This window comes from Oenanthe melanoleuca, chromosome 10 (assembly GCF_029582105.1).
Source record: "Oenanthe melanoleuca isolate GR-GAL-2019-014 chromosome 10, OMel1.0, whole genome shotgun sequence".
In the NCBI taxonomy this organism is placed as follows: Eukaryota; Metazoa; Chordata; class Aves; order Passeriformes; family Muscicapidae; genus Oenanthe; species Oenanthe melanoleuca.
Window position 1 is genome coordinate 16,823,195 of NC_079344.1, and position 18,578 is coordinate 16,841,772.

An 18,578-nucleotide genomic window follows, 5' to 3' on the forward strand; every position below is an offset into this window, starting at 1 on the left:
AGCCAGAGACCACTGCCTCAGCTGCCTCTTAGCCTATTAAGTGATTAATAGGTATTCCCAGAAGCCTTAATAAGTGGCCAAGTGGGCTGCTGTGGTAGAAGGTAGGACAAGACTTCAGGCTGATTTTAATTAAAGCTCTCTCAATGCCTTTGCTTGAGAAATGAAGGAAAATGTGTTTCTGTGTACATCCGGCAAATCTCTTCAACTCCTTATGTTGGAGGGCTGTGTGCTTTGCTGTCTGAAATTCGTAACTGGAGAGTTATGTGTGCTAGTATCATAACCAAGATAACCTAGAGATAAGATGGGTTTATTTTCTTAGGTATATTTTAATCCTTGATTAAGTTGCTTCAGGAATTGTCTCTAAGTGAGCTTTTAAGAGCTTCAGTGCTGCTACGTAGTACAGAGTTACAGAAAAGGATGTTGTGGAGACCCTAATAAAGAGTAACCTGGAAAGATCCTAAACTAAGCCCAAAAAGAGGCTGCTGGAGGAGACTCTTAAATTCCCATAGAGCTTCTTGTTGGCAGGACTGACTTGGAAGAGTTGAACTGCTTGCTCCCCTCTGTAGGGAGGGATGGTGTTGGAGAGCTAGTGACATGTGGTTGTCAGCCAGGCACCTTGTGTTGCTGCAGGGAAGAGCTTGGATCCCTGTCAGCTAGGAGACAAGTTCAGGTATTGTCACCTTGCAGTGTTGAGCAATACTCATTTCTGCCCCATACTGTACAGATCTGCTGTCCCAGCTGTTTATGGGGTTCCACAGGAACTGCATCAGGGATCTGGTCAAACCTTTCTAAAGCTTTGGTTCATTCATATGAGCTTTTTAAGCTGGAAAAAAATTCTTAGCTCGGCCTTAAACAATCTGTGCTGGCATTAATAAGAGTCAGAACACACTGTAGAAGGAAAGGGGTGTCACTTTTTATAGTATAAACCACAAGACTGGCTTTTTCTGCTTATTAACACTGTCACCCGAGGGCTTTATTTCAGTGAAGGTTTTGTTGGTGTTGGTGGTGAAAGAGGCTGTCCTGCTTTTCCCTCGTGTTAATTCCCTTGTGTGGTCAGGCAATCAAATAGATTGGAAAACCGATTCCATGAGAAAAAACAACCTAAAGAAAAAGAGAAGATCAGTTTCTGAGCCATATTTTGCAGCATAAAATGGCTGTAGTGGTATGGACTGGTGAGAGCAGGACATGCAGGGATGGGGTGGGATCGCTGCTGTGGGTGACAGCCCTGGCTTTTGGCAGAATCCAGCGTTGTGGCTGTGGCTCCAGGGCTCAGGAAATCACATTGCTGGTTTATGTCCTACTTTTCAACAGCTTCAGAGCATCCATTGAACGTTGGCCCTGAGGCAGACTTCCATTTTGGTGTCAAATGGCAAAGTACACACAGCTGCTCTCAGGGCCCTGCTCTTGTCTCCTTTGTGGTAAATGGTCCTAAAACTGAACCCCAGAGTGGATCTGGGGAGCTAAAACGTGGTTCTGGGGCATAACAGAAGCCATATGGTCTGCTGTATTTCTCATATAATCAAACTCATGGCTGATCATTCAGATCTAGTTGGAATAAAAACTTGTGCACAAGTGAAAATCAGTTCTTAGGTTGCACCTTCTTTCTGACCTTTGTAGGCTGTATTTCTTTCCTTAGCTGTCCATGAGTTTTCTGGTTTTCATGGTCTATCAGGAACTTCTAGGGTCTTCTGAGGACTTTGTCATCTTGCACTGGCAGCCAGTTGTGTTCTGGGACAGTTTCCAGCCCAAGTGTTTTGATGGTCAGGGCTGGATTATTCTTGCTCTGCAAGGAGTGTGGAGATAGTGGCTAAAATGGGTATGGAAAATGGTGGAAATCAGCCCTTCTGCATTCTGCAGACATCCTGGAATTGCATTGTGTGGGCATGCTGGCACTCTGATAGGTGCAATTAATCTGGTTGTTAAATCTTCAACCAAATTCTCATTTTATACAGATGCTTGGATTTATAGAGTTGGGTTTTTTTATTTTTCCTTTTAAATCTGTCTGTCAAGTCCAGCTATTTCCCAGCCCATGCCAGTAAACATTGTCTGAACAGATGATGATATCAGACACCCTGATTTTCCCTTTGCCTAATGGAAGCTCTGCCTGGTGTTCTCACTCACTTGGTTACTCAATTATTGATTATTTTTCTCTTCTTTCTCCAGAATCCAGCGACTATCACTCGGATACTGCTCAGCCATTTCAACTGGGATAAGGAGAAGCTGATGGAGAGGTAAGCAGCCACCTTAGCATGCAACCATCTTGTGCCACAGAGCTGGAAAAAAATGTGTGCTCCTGGGTTAATTGAGGATGGATGAATGCACAGTGTGAAGCAGGAGACTCTTTTGTCTAAACTCTAAATGTTCCCCCTTTCTCAGCTAAGGGTGACTCTTGACTCCTTGGTTTAATATTATTGATGCCTGGTTAGACTTAGAAGTTGTGGAAGTTGTCCGTTGCAAAGAGGGATTTCCAGTTTGAACGTGTACAGGCTTTGGACAGGCTTTGGAAAAAATCAAGCAGGAACAGGTTCTTGTTATCTAGCAACTGTTTTGGATTTGGGTTTAGCTGCTCTTGCCTGTCATGCTGGCATGTGTATTCCTGACATGTTTATTTGCTGCTCTGGCCAAGGCTAAATTGTTCCTTACTGATAATAGTCCTGCCTTGTCTTCATCTCCACAGCTCCAGGTTTTCTTCAGTGTGTGTAAATAATGGCTTGAATTTTGCCTTTCCCTCCCCCTAAGAGCAAAGTGTTTTATGGTTATTTCTGTCTTTGATTCCCAGCTCTTGGAATGTTGCTTGGCAAAGGTACTTTTCAGTTTGTTGTTACACAGTGGAGACCAAATCCAGCTGCATTTGATTCATTCCAATGCCAGTGTTAGTACTGAAGATAGTTGAGGGAGCTGGAAAATTTAATTTACTTTAGAAACTGGGTGGAGAATTAATCTGGACCAAAAGGAGCAGTAAAAGCTGTACAGAGACTGCTGGGTGTGGTGTCTGCTGGTCTTACCTGCTGTGACCAATGGGTGTGGAGGGCCTGCTGGGATCGATCATTAGGTTGACTTTCCTCTTAATTACCATTTCCTTTCCCTGATGATCAGGGCATGGGAAGCTGAGATGTGCTTGGTAAACCAGGAGAAGTTCTTGGTGCTCCTGTGAATTGATAAATGTCTTTTTGCTGAGCTCCTGTAGTTTGGTACTCTGTCACCCAGGGAAAGAGTTTGGAGTATAAACATTTGTGCTATCTTTGTCTATTGGATTTAGGACATCTTTAGTCCCCTTATGTAATGTTTTTGGTTAGTGATGGTGCTCAGGTATCTCTTATGTTTTGTTTAACCTAGATTTTTTTTTTCTTCTGAAGTGGTTGTATTTTTTACAGCTTTCTAGTCCTTATTTTCATAAAGTTGAGATCTTTTAATAAATGTTGGAAGTCTGGAAGTTTTGTGAATACAAATATATTGACTGTTTAACTCTGACTACGTTGTTAAGAGTTCTAATTTAATTCCTGCTCTGCAACATGTCTGTTCACTTGGTATTTGAGTTTCTTGGGCTGGTTCTCTTAGTCAGGGTAAAGTTCACTCTCCATGTCTGTGAGATACCTCTACACAAGTGCACTGAAAAGCCTTTCCTTTGTACAGTAGGTTTTGTCCCTTCTTGAAAGCTTGCTTAGGGCTGCATCTGTGTAAAAATAAAAATTGAGCTGTGGTTTTGTTTTTGTTTTTTTTTTTTCTCAAGGGAGATGCCATCCAGGTCCATGTGAGGTATTACTGTTAAGGCTTTTACAGTTTAAGTACACACTATATTTACAAATCCACAGGTAAACATATTCATTAAAATACTTAACTCAGCAGGATTACCTCAGTGAGTGATAGAATACACGACTTGCTTAGGCAGACCTGTTGCACACTGGTCCTAGTTTTGGTGGTTATTCATGTCCTGTTGTATTAGAAAAACACCAAAACATGATCTCTCAAGTGCCTGGAGCTGCCTTCTGTCAGTTTTGCACCAAATAATTTCCATGAAATCTTCTGGCATACTCAGCTGTCTTAAAGCAGGAGTAGGAAGCTGGGTAGAAGGCTGAGAGCAAGCTCTTGGTGTTCAAGAGGGTTTGGTCATTGATGTGGTGATAGGTGAGGATTAAGGGGAAAAAAACCTCAAAATAGACAATTTTGCTTGAAAGTTGCTGTTGTTTGATGGTGTGTATTAGTTCCTAATCAATGCCTGTTTTCCCTTAGCTCATGGTGAGTCAGCACAACCTCCCAGCAGCCTTATCAGACCTGGCCTGGAGAAAAGCACTTTAACTAAGTGGCTTCTCTTTTTTTTTGATAAATGTGGAGGTCTGAGCTTGTGACATGAAAATTTCTCTGTTTCTCACTTTTTTTTTAGCCTTGTTATGCCTGTTTTTAAGCAGCAGGTTAAAAGAGCAGGTTGTTCATGTCTGTGCCAACTTTGTCATTCAGTAATTACACAGTGGTGTTCAGGGGGCAGATATTTGTTCCACTTACAGTAAAGTAGTAACAGCCACAATTGAAACACTGCCCTGTCCCACTGGTGAAACACTAATTGTTTGTATGCAAAATCAAAATTGGGAGTTTGGGGTAGATTTATCTGTAGGATTGAAGTGATGAGTTGGAGGAAATACTAGTTCAGCCTCTGATATGCTGCATGAGTTTAGGAGAATTAAGATGTCAAATACTATTTTCCTGGGTCTTGCAAGCTTGATGCTTAGGGACAGGAGAGCACCAGGTGCAGAATGACCACATCACTTCAGAAACAATGAAGAAAGTGCTTTAGCTTGAACCTTACCTTGATTAAATTCCAATTTTACTATGGCTCTCCTGAGGGGAGTTTGGGGAGGAACCTCTTTGTGATGAAGAGGTTAAAATGGAGCTCTCCTGCTTGATGTGCCTTCCCCTGGTCATTTTGTTCAGAGAAAACTGTCTCAGCATGTCCCCAAGGCCTGATTTAATCCCTGGAGGCTCAGCCAGAGATACAGCAGTCCCTTGTAGCTGCTTATCTGAGTGGCCACATGTCCCTGTTCCCTCTGAGTGGAGGAGGGATGTCAGGAATGCCCAGATTGCCTCTTCTTCAGAACCTGGCTGCCTGCTTTCCTTGGAACAAATAAATACTTCACACTCTTCAGCAGAGGCTGAACAGGTGAAAAATGGTGCATGGCAAGAGTTTTGATGTGGAGATATCTTTTACTATGAGTGTATTGATGCACTGACACTCACAAATGCTCTTACATGAAAGTGAATATCCCAAAATGTGCAGAAGCAATTTTTTTCAGTGAAAAGATTTTTTATCTTTGCTACTCCCATGGGTAGGATTTGATTATGTCTGGAAAATGGCGATTAGGCAGTTACAAACAGCAGGAGGGAATTTTGAGGAGATAAAGGGGCTGGCATCTTGATCCTTCTGCCAAAAAGTCTTGGCATTGTTATAGTTTTGGTCTTGGTAAGTAGAAACACTTGAAAATAATGGACAAACTCTGGTTTGTCTATTCATTTTATAATAGCAGAAAAACTCCCAACTTTGTGATGAAGCAACTAAACTTTGAAGAATTAATAGAGGAAATTCTCATGTGCCAGAAATGCTGGAATTACTCAATATCTGCATTGTGAAGGGAGAGGAGGGCAGAGGATTTAAAGGGCTGTTAAAGGTGCTGTGTTCCTCCCTAGGATGAAAATAAGGATGGAGGTACCAAGAACCAACCCTTTAAATAGAGAGTATTTGAGGAAAATTCAGAATTCTTGGAAACATGAAGGAAGTGAGGAGGGATGCTGACATGGAGAGCTGGAGAAGTGTAGCCATCTTTTGTAATGCATTAGGTGAGATTTGCAGGAGAAATCTAAGTGAAATTGTATGAGATCAGGGTCAGAACAGGACTGGGGTTGTAAGTGTTTTGGCTTCCTTGGATTCAAGGAGGATGAATGGAAATGGAAATTGTTGGTGGAGAAGGTTTGCTGGCCAGCAAAGTCGGTGGATGTCACATGGAGCTCACCTGCTGTGGGAGGGAAGGGTGTTAGAGCTGTTGCCTGGGAATTCTTTGACCCAAGAACGTGGGGAGGGCAAAGGGAGATCTGCCTACATGGATGATCTGTGGTGATGCTGGAATAAGTGGGGAAAAAGGGATGGTAGTTGGAATTAGGTGTTGTTCCTAGCCATTGAAGGAACTACAAGGGTCTTCTGACTGAGCCCTTGGCATGTTTGTGTAAGGAGCGGTGGAGCAGTTAGAGAGCTGTTGGACTTTGGAGTATCTGTTGGAACTGTGTGTTTTCAGAGATCCACATTTTCCTCTGCATTTTCTGGAGTCTTATGGCCCAGTGGCAGCACTAGTATGAATCTGAGAGACATGGATAAAAATAAATGTGGAAATTACTTACTCAGAAAGAAAAGGCATGAAAAGAAAACAGTATGGAGGAACAGGAATACTGTCCATAGGTATTTGAAGAGGATGGGTAATTCCAGGTGAAAAAGGTCAAATTCCTGACATGAATATTCACCCTTAAAACCAGCCTACCACTACCAAAACCTCTGGTATTTCCATAAGCACTTAGCTGGTCATGAGTATCAGGGTTCAAGTTGCATCATAGCATTTGTATACAAAACTATTTTCCTTGCAAACTTCACACCCAGCTATGTGTCTGCTCTCCTCAGAGCATGTCCTGTGCTGCTCCTGCTGCCTCTAAGAGCAGTTGGAAGGCTGGAAAACTTTTGTGGACTTAATATTTATCCATGGTTCTTAATAAACAAATACTGCCTATAATAGGAGTGCACTGAATTCACTTGCTAAAATTTTCAAAATAGATAATTTTATATATTTAGATTTAAAGATAACATACAACTTTATAAACATAATCCTCTAAGCAAAGAACTTGGTTGAGTAAAATCCTGAGCTAACATTGCAGAATAGTGGCAAAGCCTCGTGGATGCTGTGATTCCAGAATTCACCACTTCCTTCCAGATCCAGTGTCTTGAAATTTAAGATCTAAAATACATGAAATAGTGGCAAAATTGATATTTTTTTCAATTGTAAATCAAGCCTTGTTAGTAGGTAGAGCTGTTAGGGTAGCAGAGGAATGACTTACTGGGTTTGGCTGGGGGATCTGTCCAGGTGATGGGGCTGGTTAATTGTCTGGTTTAATTAGTTCTTTGCAGCCTGCTGCTGGCTGGAGAAAGGTGTGTGAGGGATTCTGGGAAGGGGCTGAGCTTTCTGATAATGATTCTCTCCAGTTTGGTCCTCCTCTCCAAGGAAGAGCTTTTTATAAGCCTTTAAAGCAAACCAGTATTGTTTTCCTTAAGGGAGTAGGAAATAGAAAGGAAGTGATCTTTTTTTCCTCCCGCCCAAGCAATTTTGCATCTTCCTTTCCAATAGATACCCAATCTTCAGAAGCATTGTAAACCTGGAACTGTATTTTTTTAGGAGGTTGTTAAATTACCTCAGGTTGACTGAAGAGACAAGTGCTCAAATGACTAATGATCAGAATATTATGAAAAATAGAAGGCTTCATTTGAAAAGAATTGAGCTTGAAGGTATCAAACCTGTGTTTTAGGAAGGTGTTCCAGTGTCTGGACTGTGAACTCAGGTGTTCTTGCTCTAGTTTCCTGTCCTGGAATTCTAATGCAAAGCAATCACTGGGGAGAATCACAAATTACTTGAAATGCAGCTGAAGAATTGAAGGTGCCTGAATTTCAGGAGTGTGTAATTCAAGTGAGAGTCTCTGAAATTATGTAGTTGTCTGATATCCACCTCTGTGTTGTGTCAGAGAAGAGTTTGTTGAAAGTAGTGGGTATATGAGTTTTGAAATATAAAATAAAGCATCTTTTTACACATAACTGCTACATAGCATGGCAAAATGATTTAGAAGGTGGTTAAATTTTCATTCTTTCCATGTTGTGCAGGTACTTTGATGGCAACTTGGAGAAGCTCTTTGCAGAGTGTCATGTAATTAATCCAAGTAAAAAGTCACGAACGCGCCAGATGAACACCAGGTCATCAGCCCAGGACATGTCCTGTCAGATCTGCTACCTGAACTACCCAAACTCGGTGAGTACCCCAGTGGCCTTGTGCTACCTGACCAGCAAATCCCCAAATTTCTGACCTGAAACTTCTGATTTTCCTGGAGAACACATCTGAGGGTGCTGGGGCTTGGGCAGCGATGTAGCAAAGTTCAGGAAAAAGCAAGCAGGTGATGTTTGCAAAGGTCAGATACCAACTGAGATGTACAGATAAAGGATAGGTGATACTAAAAATCTGTGAAAAGCATGACAGGCAAAGGGATTTACTTAAATAGAAAGACAAGGTAGGAAACAGCTTTTAAATGCAGTAAGTAATGCTACAAAATAGTCAAACTAGGAAGTCTGGAATAAAAGTAGTAGAAGTAAAATGTGGATATCTTTGGATCTTTATCATGTTTGGACAGTACCCTCTTGGTCAGACATGAGAGTGTGTTATCCAGTGTTTGCTGGGGCTCTGCATCAATGTCCTGGCTGACAGTGCTACTTTTTTTTGTTGCTGCTGACCAAACTGAAGCATTTAGCATACACTGCTCAGAGGTCCAGACTCTGCTGGGGCTCCCAGGGGCAGGACATATTGTTGGGAGAGCTGAGAGAAAAGGAAGGGAGTGGAAAAGGTCAACTCTAGAGTTCATCAGAAGGCAAAGTGCTGGTAGTAAGGAGGTACAACTCACAAGTGACAGGCCTGTCCTCTGGCTGGGGGTACTGTGCTGCCTGGGAAGCAGAATGACAGAATCATGGAACAGGCCCACAAGGATCATCAAGTCCAGCTCCTGGCCCTGCACAGGACAACCCCCAAAATCACACCCCAGCATTGTCTAGAGTTTTGAAACTGGAAAGAACAGCACAAAACACAGTAACACTTCTTGATTTTGTAGCTGAAATAGCAGTGGCCCAGTTGTTAGAAGAGCAGACTTTTAGCTGAAGCAGAGAGATGTTGCAGGTGAGCAGGGCTGTCTCTGTTGCCAGTGTTAAACCATCAGAGGGAGTCTCCGTTTCTGTTTTCAGCCCTACAAAAAGGCTTGATCCTGTAGGAAAACTAGTGTTTATTATTTCTTCTGTAAAAGGCTGTAGTGTCTGTGTCTAAGGTGATTGAAACTTGTTTTGAAGCTGTTTTAGTCAATGTGAATTATAAATTATAGGATTATTTTTATATTCAATGCCCAACCTAAAATCTCAGCTTTGCAAATCCTCTTGCAATGATCAGCTAATTATTTTTCCACATGAAAGCCAGGGCATTTTTGCACTGAGAGCCCCATTCAGCCTATGGAAAGCTGGGAGTTTGGAGGTGTTAAGAAGTTTTACAGTGTACAGTTGTTGCAGAAATGTTAGTCTTGAAATTCCCTCTCTCCCATCCACAAAGTCTCTATTGCTTTCCAAAGAACTGTGTGCAAGTGTGAGGACTTAAGGGAGACGTTTCACCTGCTCTGAGTCCCTGTCAAGCACTGTCAGGTCCCAGCAGTTATTTGGGGTGACACCTTTATTGGGAAGACAGGAATTGGGAGGGTCATGGCTTTGCCTTCCTCCTGTCTTGCTCCTCACCCTCAGGAGAGTGGGCTGTGGGGGTGGTTTTGGGAACATCCTGCTTTGTCCAGATTGTAGATGTTGAGCACTGATGTGGTCACAGCAGAGCTGTCTCCTGGGCTAATGAGCTGCCTAAGGAGTTACTGTTCCCCCTGTCCTTGGTGGTTTTGTGTTAGCCTTTTTACTTGCTCCCTTGACATCTGCTGTCAGCTGAGCCAAAAATAATTGGGAACTCCCTCAAAGTAAAGAAAAGAACTGAGAGATTCTCTGCATTCCTTGCAGCCTGGGAGGAAGTGTGGTAGTGGCTGCCTTTCTGTGGGCATTTAGCAAAGCATTTCTCTGGCTGCAATAACCAAAATAGGTCTTACGTGAAGATGTGTTCTGTGGTGGTTCCTCTTGTGTGCCTGCTGCAGGAGTTTGGGTTCAGTAGGGGATGATTCTCTTCTCTGTGCTTGCTTCCTGTCACTTGTGGAGAAGCCAGAATTCATGGAAAAGCCATTGCTGTCTTTGGGCTGGTTCCATGCTGTGGCATCCCAAAAGCTACAGATGTTAAAGTGTTTTTACTCTAACCCTGCACCTCCAGGAGATGTCAGTTGGCCACAGCAGCATCTGTGGAGTATGAGATACCTTGTTAGCTGGTTCACTAAGGACTCTGAAAGTGGAAGGTGTATTTTTTCACTCTTGCAGCTGGTGTACCTGGCACCACATAGGTGTCAGCCTCCTCTCTGACCTCTTTGTTGGTTTCTTTAGGGTGGATGTCTCTGTTTTTACCTGAAACCAAGTCAGATGCTCAGGTCAGATTCAACCATGTTGGTGCTCACAGGTTGCAGCCTGTGCTGGTGTCAGGAGTGTCAGAGCAGTGTGATCACAGGCTGCCAGCCCCTGGGAAAGGGGTGCTGACAGGAACCTTCCTGGGCAATGCCAGAGGATCCAGAGATGGCACAACACAGCTGCTACACCTCTGTGGGATGGACAGAGCTTATCTGTTGTGTCTGAGAGGGTGGTTTGGGAAGAACATTTGCCTCAAGTGGATTCTCATTTCCTCAGTTACCACCATCCTGCAGTTGTTTTGGGCTGTTCCACAGAGGATTCTGGGTTCTTTCCTCTGTGGAGTTTCAGAGTTTGATGGTATCTGAGGGTAAAGTTCTGGTTTTATCTTACTAGCTGAGAAGTTGGTTTGAGAAGCTAAGCCAGCAAATGTTACCTTTATAGTGGTACAAATGAAGTGTTTTAAATACAGCTTTCATTGGTGCTTACCCTGAGTATAAAATAACTTCAGGCTGACCAGGGAAAAGTACTTTAATTCCCATCTTTCCTCAGCAGTGTTTGCTTCTCCACCCTTGTGTAACTACTCAGTCCCAGATATCTGACAGCTCTGTGCAGATGATGCAGATAAGGATGGAGTTGTCCTTGTTGCTGTCTGTGACAGCAGATCATTATTGAATTTTATTTAGCAATTTGCACCTGCCAATTAGGATCTTGAGTGTCCTCATCTGATGAGCATCTGGGCTTTAGGGGAGCTTCCTTGAGGAGGTCTGGGACTTTTGGGCAGCACCCACATGTGCTGAGGGGAAAAAAAATAGGAGGGATGAAGACTCTGTATCCTTATCACTGTGACCTGTTTGGTGTTGCATTTATTTGCCTGATTTCCAAAGTAAAATGGGAGAGAGCTGTGCTGTGCTCCATATACACTACTAAAACAAGGATAAATTTAAATGGGCAGGATGGAAACATGGGCCACACCTTTCCTTGCTGCTGGGGTTGAGGATTAAAGTCTGGCTTTGGAAGAGTAATTAAGGCTGCCTTGGCAAAGTTCTGTAGTGGTGATGATGCAGAATGAATAGCAGTGTCTCAAGTTTGGTGTGGAGAAAGAGGGATTGGATGGATGAACTGCACACCACCAAGAAGGATGAAATTATGGAGTGAATACATGTGATAAAATGAGGCCATATCTTGTATTCTTTGTCATTGCAGTACTTCACTGGCCTAGAGTGTGGACACAAGTTCTGTATGCAGTGCTGGAGTGAATATTTAACTACCAAAATAATGGAGGAAGGCATGGGACAGGTAAAATCTCAACTCACCTCATGACTTATTTCTGGAAATTCTGTGTATTGGAGACACGGGGGAGAATCTTTCTGCTAAAGTTTAAAAAAGCCAAAAGAACAAAAAAGGAACCAAAACCCCAAAGGTTTGGGGGCTGCAGGCTCTGCTAAGGTGATTCTGGAGAAAATTCTGTGAAGTTGGTGCTGGTAGCTGGGCTGGGGAAGGAGGAACCAGTGGCACACCTGGGATGTGGTGAAAGAGGCAGGGCACTCCTTTGGCTATGGATTGTAGTGAAGTCTGTTGCCTTGGAATTCCTTGTGATGCAAAACCAGGGTAACCACTGTTTCTTCTTTGACCTTTTTGTGTTTTTCAGACCATTTCATGCCCTGCCCATGGCTGTGATATCTTAGTGGACGACAATACAGTTATGTAAGTAATGCTCTTGGCTTTACTCTCTCTTCCCATTGTGTTACTCATGTGCTGTTCAGATCTATTCAAATGCTTATAACAAACTGCACAGAGGCTTGCAGGTGGCAGAGAAGCCTATCTTGAGCTGTCTGTTTTGATACCAGAATGTCTTTTAATTTCCTGTTTAGGTGTGAAAAGCCCATGTGATGGCCCTGGGAGGAAAGACTCCCTGACCAGTTTGGTCAGTTGTGACACCAGGGTTTCCAAACCCTGCTTTACTGCTTTGTGCATTTTGTTTCCTTTGATGTATGTAGGAATGTGGGACTTCCACCCAGGTCAACTCATCAGTTCCCTAAGCCCTATAGCTGTAGTTAGTAGGTGAGTCAGAGGACAGGAGTCCTAAGAGCTGATGCAGGATGTGTTTTTTGCCCTCAGATAGGAGGCAGTTGACCCTCAAACACAGGATTTGATTAAGCTGGTGTGTCAGCCTGTGTCCTTGGAGTTAAGCTGTCCAGCTGTAGAATGACTGTTAGTTCATTATGGAGCAGTGAACTCTGTGAGCTTCCTTCTCTTTTGTACTGGGGGAGGTTGTTGCATGAGCAATATCCTTAATAATTCTGAACTTTGTTCAAGTTCATTTTAATTATTTTTGCTAAAAAGCATCTCAGTAGAAGCTTATTCTTTCCTTCCTGAAGCCTGACTCACTCATTGATATTAATTTGGTGGTTTTTATTATCAGTTGCTTTTTAGAGTAGTGATTTTGCCACTTTTGGCTCTTGGTTACTCATGGAGTGTAGGCTGGATGGAAGTGGAAGTAGCTGAAATTCCTGCCCTATTGAGGGGTGGGTTGTAGAGCCCAGTGGGTGGAAACTGAGCTGAAATTGGCATATCTTGAGTAACTTGATTGAGATTTTTGTTTACCAGAGGTTGAACCTCAATTTGTGAAGTCAAACGCTCTCGACAAGACTTTTTTTGAGTGTTTTCTTGATTACAGCAGTTGGAATGAGCTGTTCAAACAGTGCCTGTGCAATTGAGTAGCTGAAACCATTGGAGGCTGCAGTGGCAGCAGCAGCAAGGAAGGGATGGAGGAAAAAGAGGGCAGTGCTGTGGGATTCCACTTGGCTGGAGAGGGCAGGAATGAGGCCTGGGATAGGGCAGTGGCAGCTGGGTGCTAAAGCAAACAAGTCCAGTTTGCCTGAGTAAAACCAGAAACTGTTTCTAGAGGTCAAAATCCACCTTTCCCTGATCTTACCTGGATTTCTGTGGGGAGGAAGGTGCATTTTTTTGAAAAACTCTTTCCTTTAAAAGCTGAGTTGGACAACTGTGGCAGTCTTAGGATATGTCAAAATAAATGGCAAAAATGTAAATGATCTCAACTGGAACTGAAACCTGCACCCACTTCTGTGTCCTTAATTATTACTTTTTAGGTCCTTTCCTGTTTACAGAGTCTCTCAGTTTCCAAGCAATATGTACACAAAATTAATATGATTTATGGGCTCTGGGCATGGGTTTCATCTCTTAATTTGTCTGGTTTTATTTATGATTTGCCAAAAGATGACAATTTTAAAAGCAAAATTCTTCAAGATCTTAACCTGGTGATGTTAATTGAGGCAATCAAAGCATGTCAATAAGCAAAAAACCAGTGGATTATGTGCTCTGGTTAGTCATGGCATGACTGTTAATTTAAATTCCAGTACCTGATATATTGTTATAATACAATGCATTTTCAAGGTGATATTTAGTATGTCTTGAAGCCCAGGTATGGGGCAAAAAAAAAATTATAATTCATACTAAATTCAAGTTGTTTTCTCATTCTTCAGTAAGTTTTGACTCCAGAATTGCAGGAGAGATGCTTTGTCAGCTGATTTGTTTTATTTTAGCCCTGGGAATTGAGCTGCCACGTGCTGTGATTTATGTAATAACCAGCATATGCTTGGGTGAGGAGCTCCCCAGCTGCCCAGGGCTGGGATTTGTGCACATCCCATGGGCACACACACTCCTCAGGGATTATTGTAAGGATAACATGCAGGAGTACACTTAGTTTTGGCTGCAGCTGGAAAGAAAATCCATTAATTCCAGTATTTACTCATGGTATGGCCTGTATAAAGCTGCATTCCACAGTAGGATTTAAACCAGGAATGCCACAAAGGGTATGTTAGTGCAGCTTTATATTTAGATATATTGGGAAGATACTTCAGTCACAGCTAAAAGAAGTTTGTAGAAGTGCTCAGCAATCCATAATTAAGTTATTTTGGATGCATTTAGGCTGAGCAGTCTGCAAGTGCCAGCTGTGATGGCGTGCCCAGGAGAAAAGTGGTCACCATGCTTGTCAAGGGTTCCCATCAGTCAGTTTTCCTCTGCTCTCCTAGTTCTAAGCAGACTGGAATTAATTTAAAGTCTGTGTTGTGTGCACCCCTAGTGATGCTGAATTCAAATCAACTTTGTTTTTATGGCAAATAGATTAAAACACCTCTAATTTTAATTCTTAATTTTTAAGCTGAAGCTGTAGCATTCCACTGAAACCCAGCTAATGTGAGGCTTCCCAAAGTTATTAGCCACACAGGGGTTGTTCTGGGGCTTTTTAAAGGGATTTGCCACAAAATGTGCATGTTTTATGTCAATGAAGTGATTAAATTACTTGTTTCTTGGGTTCTTCAGGAAAGGGTTTTTAAATAAAAATCCTCTCACCAAGAAGAGGTTCAGTTCTTTTGAGCTGCATGAGCTCTCTGTTTCTGAAGCTAATATATTTATATATTGAATAGAGAGAATGTAGTTTTCATAATAATAAATGATCTAACAAATAAATAGAGAACAGGTAAGTACAAAAGGTACCCCCAAGTGCAGAAGGATGAATCAAATCTATTTGTCTTAACTTACTGGCAGTGTATGGAAAAAACAAGATTTCTGTTACAAATTTTCTGTTTCTTACCTTCCCACAGGCGTCTGATCACAGATTCCAAGGTGAAATTAAAGTACCAGCATTTAATAACCAATAGTTTTGTAGAGGTGAGTTTTTATTTGAATTTTTAATGGCCTGTAGGTTTTTGTCTCACATGTGTACCTGACTGGAGGCTTATTTAGAAGTGCAGAGCAGGTTCTTTGCATAGTCTATAGTCAAGTGTGAATACAGGGGTTGTTTTATTGTTCTTTGCCTTACAGGGATAGTTTCAAGAAAATACTAAAAAAACTTTAGGACAAAAGACCTAAAGAGAATGTTAGAGCTGTTGCTTAATATCTGGGTTCTGAGAAGCAGAATTACGTAGTTATAATAGTTATATAATAGTTACATAATATTTTTGACTCTTGAATGTTACCTGAGATACTTCACATTGAAATCCAGGAAATGCTGTAAACAAGAACATGCCTCGAACATTTTGCCAGTTGGAAGTAAAATGGCAAAAGTGCTTTAGCAAAATACTAACAGTTTTATAGCCTCAAAATAAACTTGGAGAAAGCTGCTTTGCAAGATGTTTGCACTGTCCCAGTTTCCCAGCTGTGTGGGTTCAGCTGTCCTGTAGAGCCCAGGGCGGAAGATGGGATAAAACCTTCAGTCCAGAAGTGATGGGTGCAGTGGGTTTGGTTTTAATCTTAGCTGTTTAGAGCCACAACTGGGGTCTGTCCTTGGGCACATCCTTCCTGTGTGATGTGGGGTCTGTGCTTTGTCTGGCAGTGTAATCGACTGTTAAAGTGGTGTCCTGCCCCCGACTGCCACCACGTCGTTAAAGTCCAGTACCCGGATGCTAAACCCGTGCGCTGCAAGTGTGGCCGTCAGTTCTGGTAAGGGCCAGCAAGGACAAGGTGCTGATTCTGCCTTCTGCTCCCTGCCCTCAAGTGTCTAATGTGTGCTCATGGACTCCCAGACTGCTTTGGCTATGGAGGGACTGTAAAGGTGATTGAGTTCCACCCCCTACCCCAGACTGCTCCAAGCCCTGTCCAGCCTGGCCTTGGACACTTCCAGGGATGGGGTGACTTCTCTAGAAACCAGTTTCAGTGCTTCACAACTCTCACAGTAAATAATTTTTCCCTAATAATCCAACTAACTTTGTCCTCTGGCAGTGGGAAGCCATTCCCCCTTGCTCTGTTATGAAGTGGCCCTTGAGGGATTTCAGGATGGAAGAGGGGTGTGTTGAGTTTCCCTACGACTGGCTTTGAACACCCAGAAGAAATTTTATTATTTTAATTATTATTTTAATTCCAAGTACAATCATCTGCCCTTACTTTCCCTTCCTTTCCCTTACAGCTTTAACTGCGGTGAAAACTGGCATGATCCTGTTAAATGCAAGGTGAGCACATTGAGGTTCTTGTCCAAATCTGTGTTCTGCAAAAGTTTTAAATAAATTTATGTGCAAGACTTAGCAATGAAACCCAAGTTTTTATGGCTGTCCATAGAATCATAGATAATCCTGAGCTGGAAGGGACCCCCAGGGATCATTGAGCCCAATTGTTGTTCCCATCAGCGAGCAGAGTAGCTCACCTGTTTAAATCACAGGGGAAAACCAGCAGTGAAATCCTGCTGGGTGCCTTTACTAGCTGCTGTTGCACCTTGTGAGGGAACAGTGCCTCATCCAGGTATGGATTGTCTGGAAGAGGAGGTTGTTAGTCCTGTAACCCCCTGCAAAGGAGTGAAGGTGCTTTTTGGACAAGGAGCATTCCTGTACAAGTTGTTCCTGTAGATGTTTGGTGCTTTGTCAGATGTTATCCATTGTACTGGAGGAACTAATTCGGTTTTGCTGATTTGGGTTGGAAGGGACCTTAAAGGTTATCTAGTCCCACAACCTGCCCTGGGCCAGGATACCTTCTACTACCCCAGGTTGCTTCAAGCCCCATCCTTGAACACTTGCAGGAGTGGGGCAGCCACAGCTTCTCTGGGCCTCTTGTAGCAGGAAGCCATTCCTGTCCCTCCACACCCTTGTGAACAGTCTCTCCATCTTTCTTGTAGGCTCCTTTCATGTACTGGAAGACCACAGTTAGTCACCCCAAAGCCAAAATGTCCTTATTATTTAAGAGACCAACAGGAAGTTTGTGCTGATTAAGCTTAAGAGATGCAAACTTGTTTCAGGAGTGTTTGTGCTTGCTGGATCAGGATGGAGCTGCAGGAACTGTCTGCCACTAAATTAGTGGCTGTTTGCACAGTTTTCCAGCACCAACACTCCCCTGTTCCCATGTGGCTGAGTGTACCTTTCCTTAATGTGAGCAGGTGTCTTGGGAACATTTGTGGTTCCTCCAGCTGGATTTAATGCTCTTCTTCCATCATTTTTCTGACAGTGGTTAAAGAAATGGATTAAGAAGTGTGATGATGACAGTGAAACCTCCAATTGGATTGCAGCCAACACAAAGGTGAGAGGTTTACTCATATTTTATACAGAGATTTTGTACAGATTTGTCAGGTGAAAAGAACATCAATCTAATTCCTTGCACTAGGATTGGTTTTTCTGTTCTATGTTAAGAGCAAGCCTTAAAATCCACTGTACAGTGAACTGCTCTTGTTTGAAGAGTGAGCAGGTGTTAATGCCTGGAATCAGGTGAGTTTCTTCAAGTTCAGTGAAGGAAAGTGCTTGGAAGAAAACAGTTAATTGGAGACCCAAAGGAGGCTCAAGGTTTAAGTCTTTGGGCTCCTGTCTGGCACTGGTGGCTTCCCTAAGCAAATCCATGGCCCATTCCATGTGTGGAACATGTTACCACCACCCGTGGCTCAGTTTGGCTGGGATCATTAATATCTTCCTTCAAATCCCTGTGTTTGGCTCCTCTGGAGGAGCCTTCATTTCCACTGGGCAGCATTCCAGGTGGAGACTGGCAGAACAGCTGTCTGGGATTTTATTATGTTAAGGTCTTCATTCTACTTAGCCCAACTTTGCCTGAAACTTTAGCATTTGAGCATTTTGGGACAAATTAAAACCAGGATTGTCATGGTGGCAAGGACACAAAAGCAGCAGATCCTGTGGTGGGTAAGGAGCAGGCCTGGGGCTCCCAGCTGAAGGAGGAAGGTGAGGAGGGAGTGAGGAAGTGGCTGCTTTGTTTTCTTAGCTCTGTTGTGTAACTGGTTAATGGCATTGTTTGCAGCAGCCTCACTGCCTTCCTTCCGAGGCTGGCTGCCTGCTTTTCATCGAGCTGGAATGCTGTGTTATGGTGGCAGAGGAACCCCTGCTGTGCAGCTCAGACCAGGCTGGAGGGGGGCTGTGTGGGCCCTGCTTGGAGCTCACAGTGTCATCAAAGGGACTTTGGCTTTGTCTCAGTGTGTTCCACTTGGAACTTTGACTTGGGGACTGAACCAGGTTTATTTGGAGTTTGCTGAGTCTTCAGGGACTGCTCCTATTGAACCTGAGGAAGGGCAGCCAATAGCATGGAAAAGGCAGAGTGTAAGTACTGCTAGCCTTGGGTCTCACATATTTGGGACACTGGAACAGCCACAGCCCTGTTCTGCCTGTTAAAGCTCTCAGGAGGCTGATCTTGGGGTTCCTCATCTTCCCCATCCCCACCTGAATAAGAAGATTTTTGGGGGTGGGGAACACCCATCTGGAGGGTGGCACCTGGCACCAGCCCTGCTTCTTTGTTGGTACCTCTAGTCTGGTGTGAGCAGCAGAGCTGT

At 43.1% G+C, this 18,578-nt stretch overlaps 1 protein-coding gene across 1 annotated transcript in view; it reads left to right on the forward strand.

Moving 5' to 3' along the window:
- ARIH1 (ariadne RBR E3 ubiquitin protein ligase 1) overlaps window positions 1-18,578 on the forward strand; it is a 48,095-nt gene that overhangs the window by 19,212 nt on the left and 10,305 nt on the right. Inside the window, exons 2-9 of the mRNA XM_056500287.1 lie at window positions 2,164-2,231; window positions 7,901-8,045; window positions 11,513-11,605; window positions 11,958-12,013; window positions 14,932-14,998; window positions 15,663-15,769; window positions 16,233-16,275; window positions 17,258-17,329. Of these exons, the coding sequence (XP_056356262.1) occupies window positions 2,164-2,231; window positions 7,901-8,045; window positions 11,513-11,605; window positions 11,958-12,013; window positions 14,932-14,998; window positions 15,663-15,769; window positions 16,233-16,275; window positions 17,258-17,329 (651 nt within the window). The remainder of the gene's footprint in view (window positions 1-2,163; window positions 2,232-7,900; window positions 8,046-11,512; window positions 11,606-11,957; window positions 12,014-14,931; window positions 14,999-15,662; window positions 15,770-16,232; window positions 16,276-17,257; window positions 17,330-18,578) is intronic.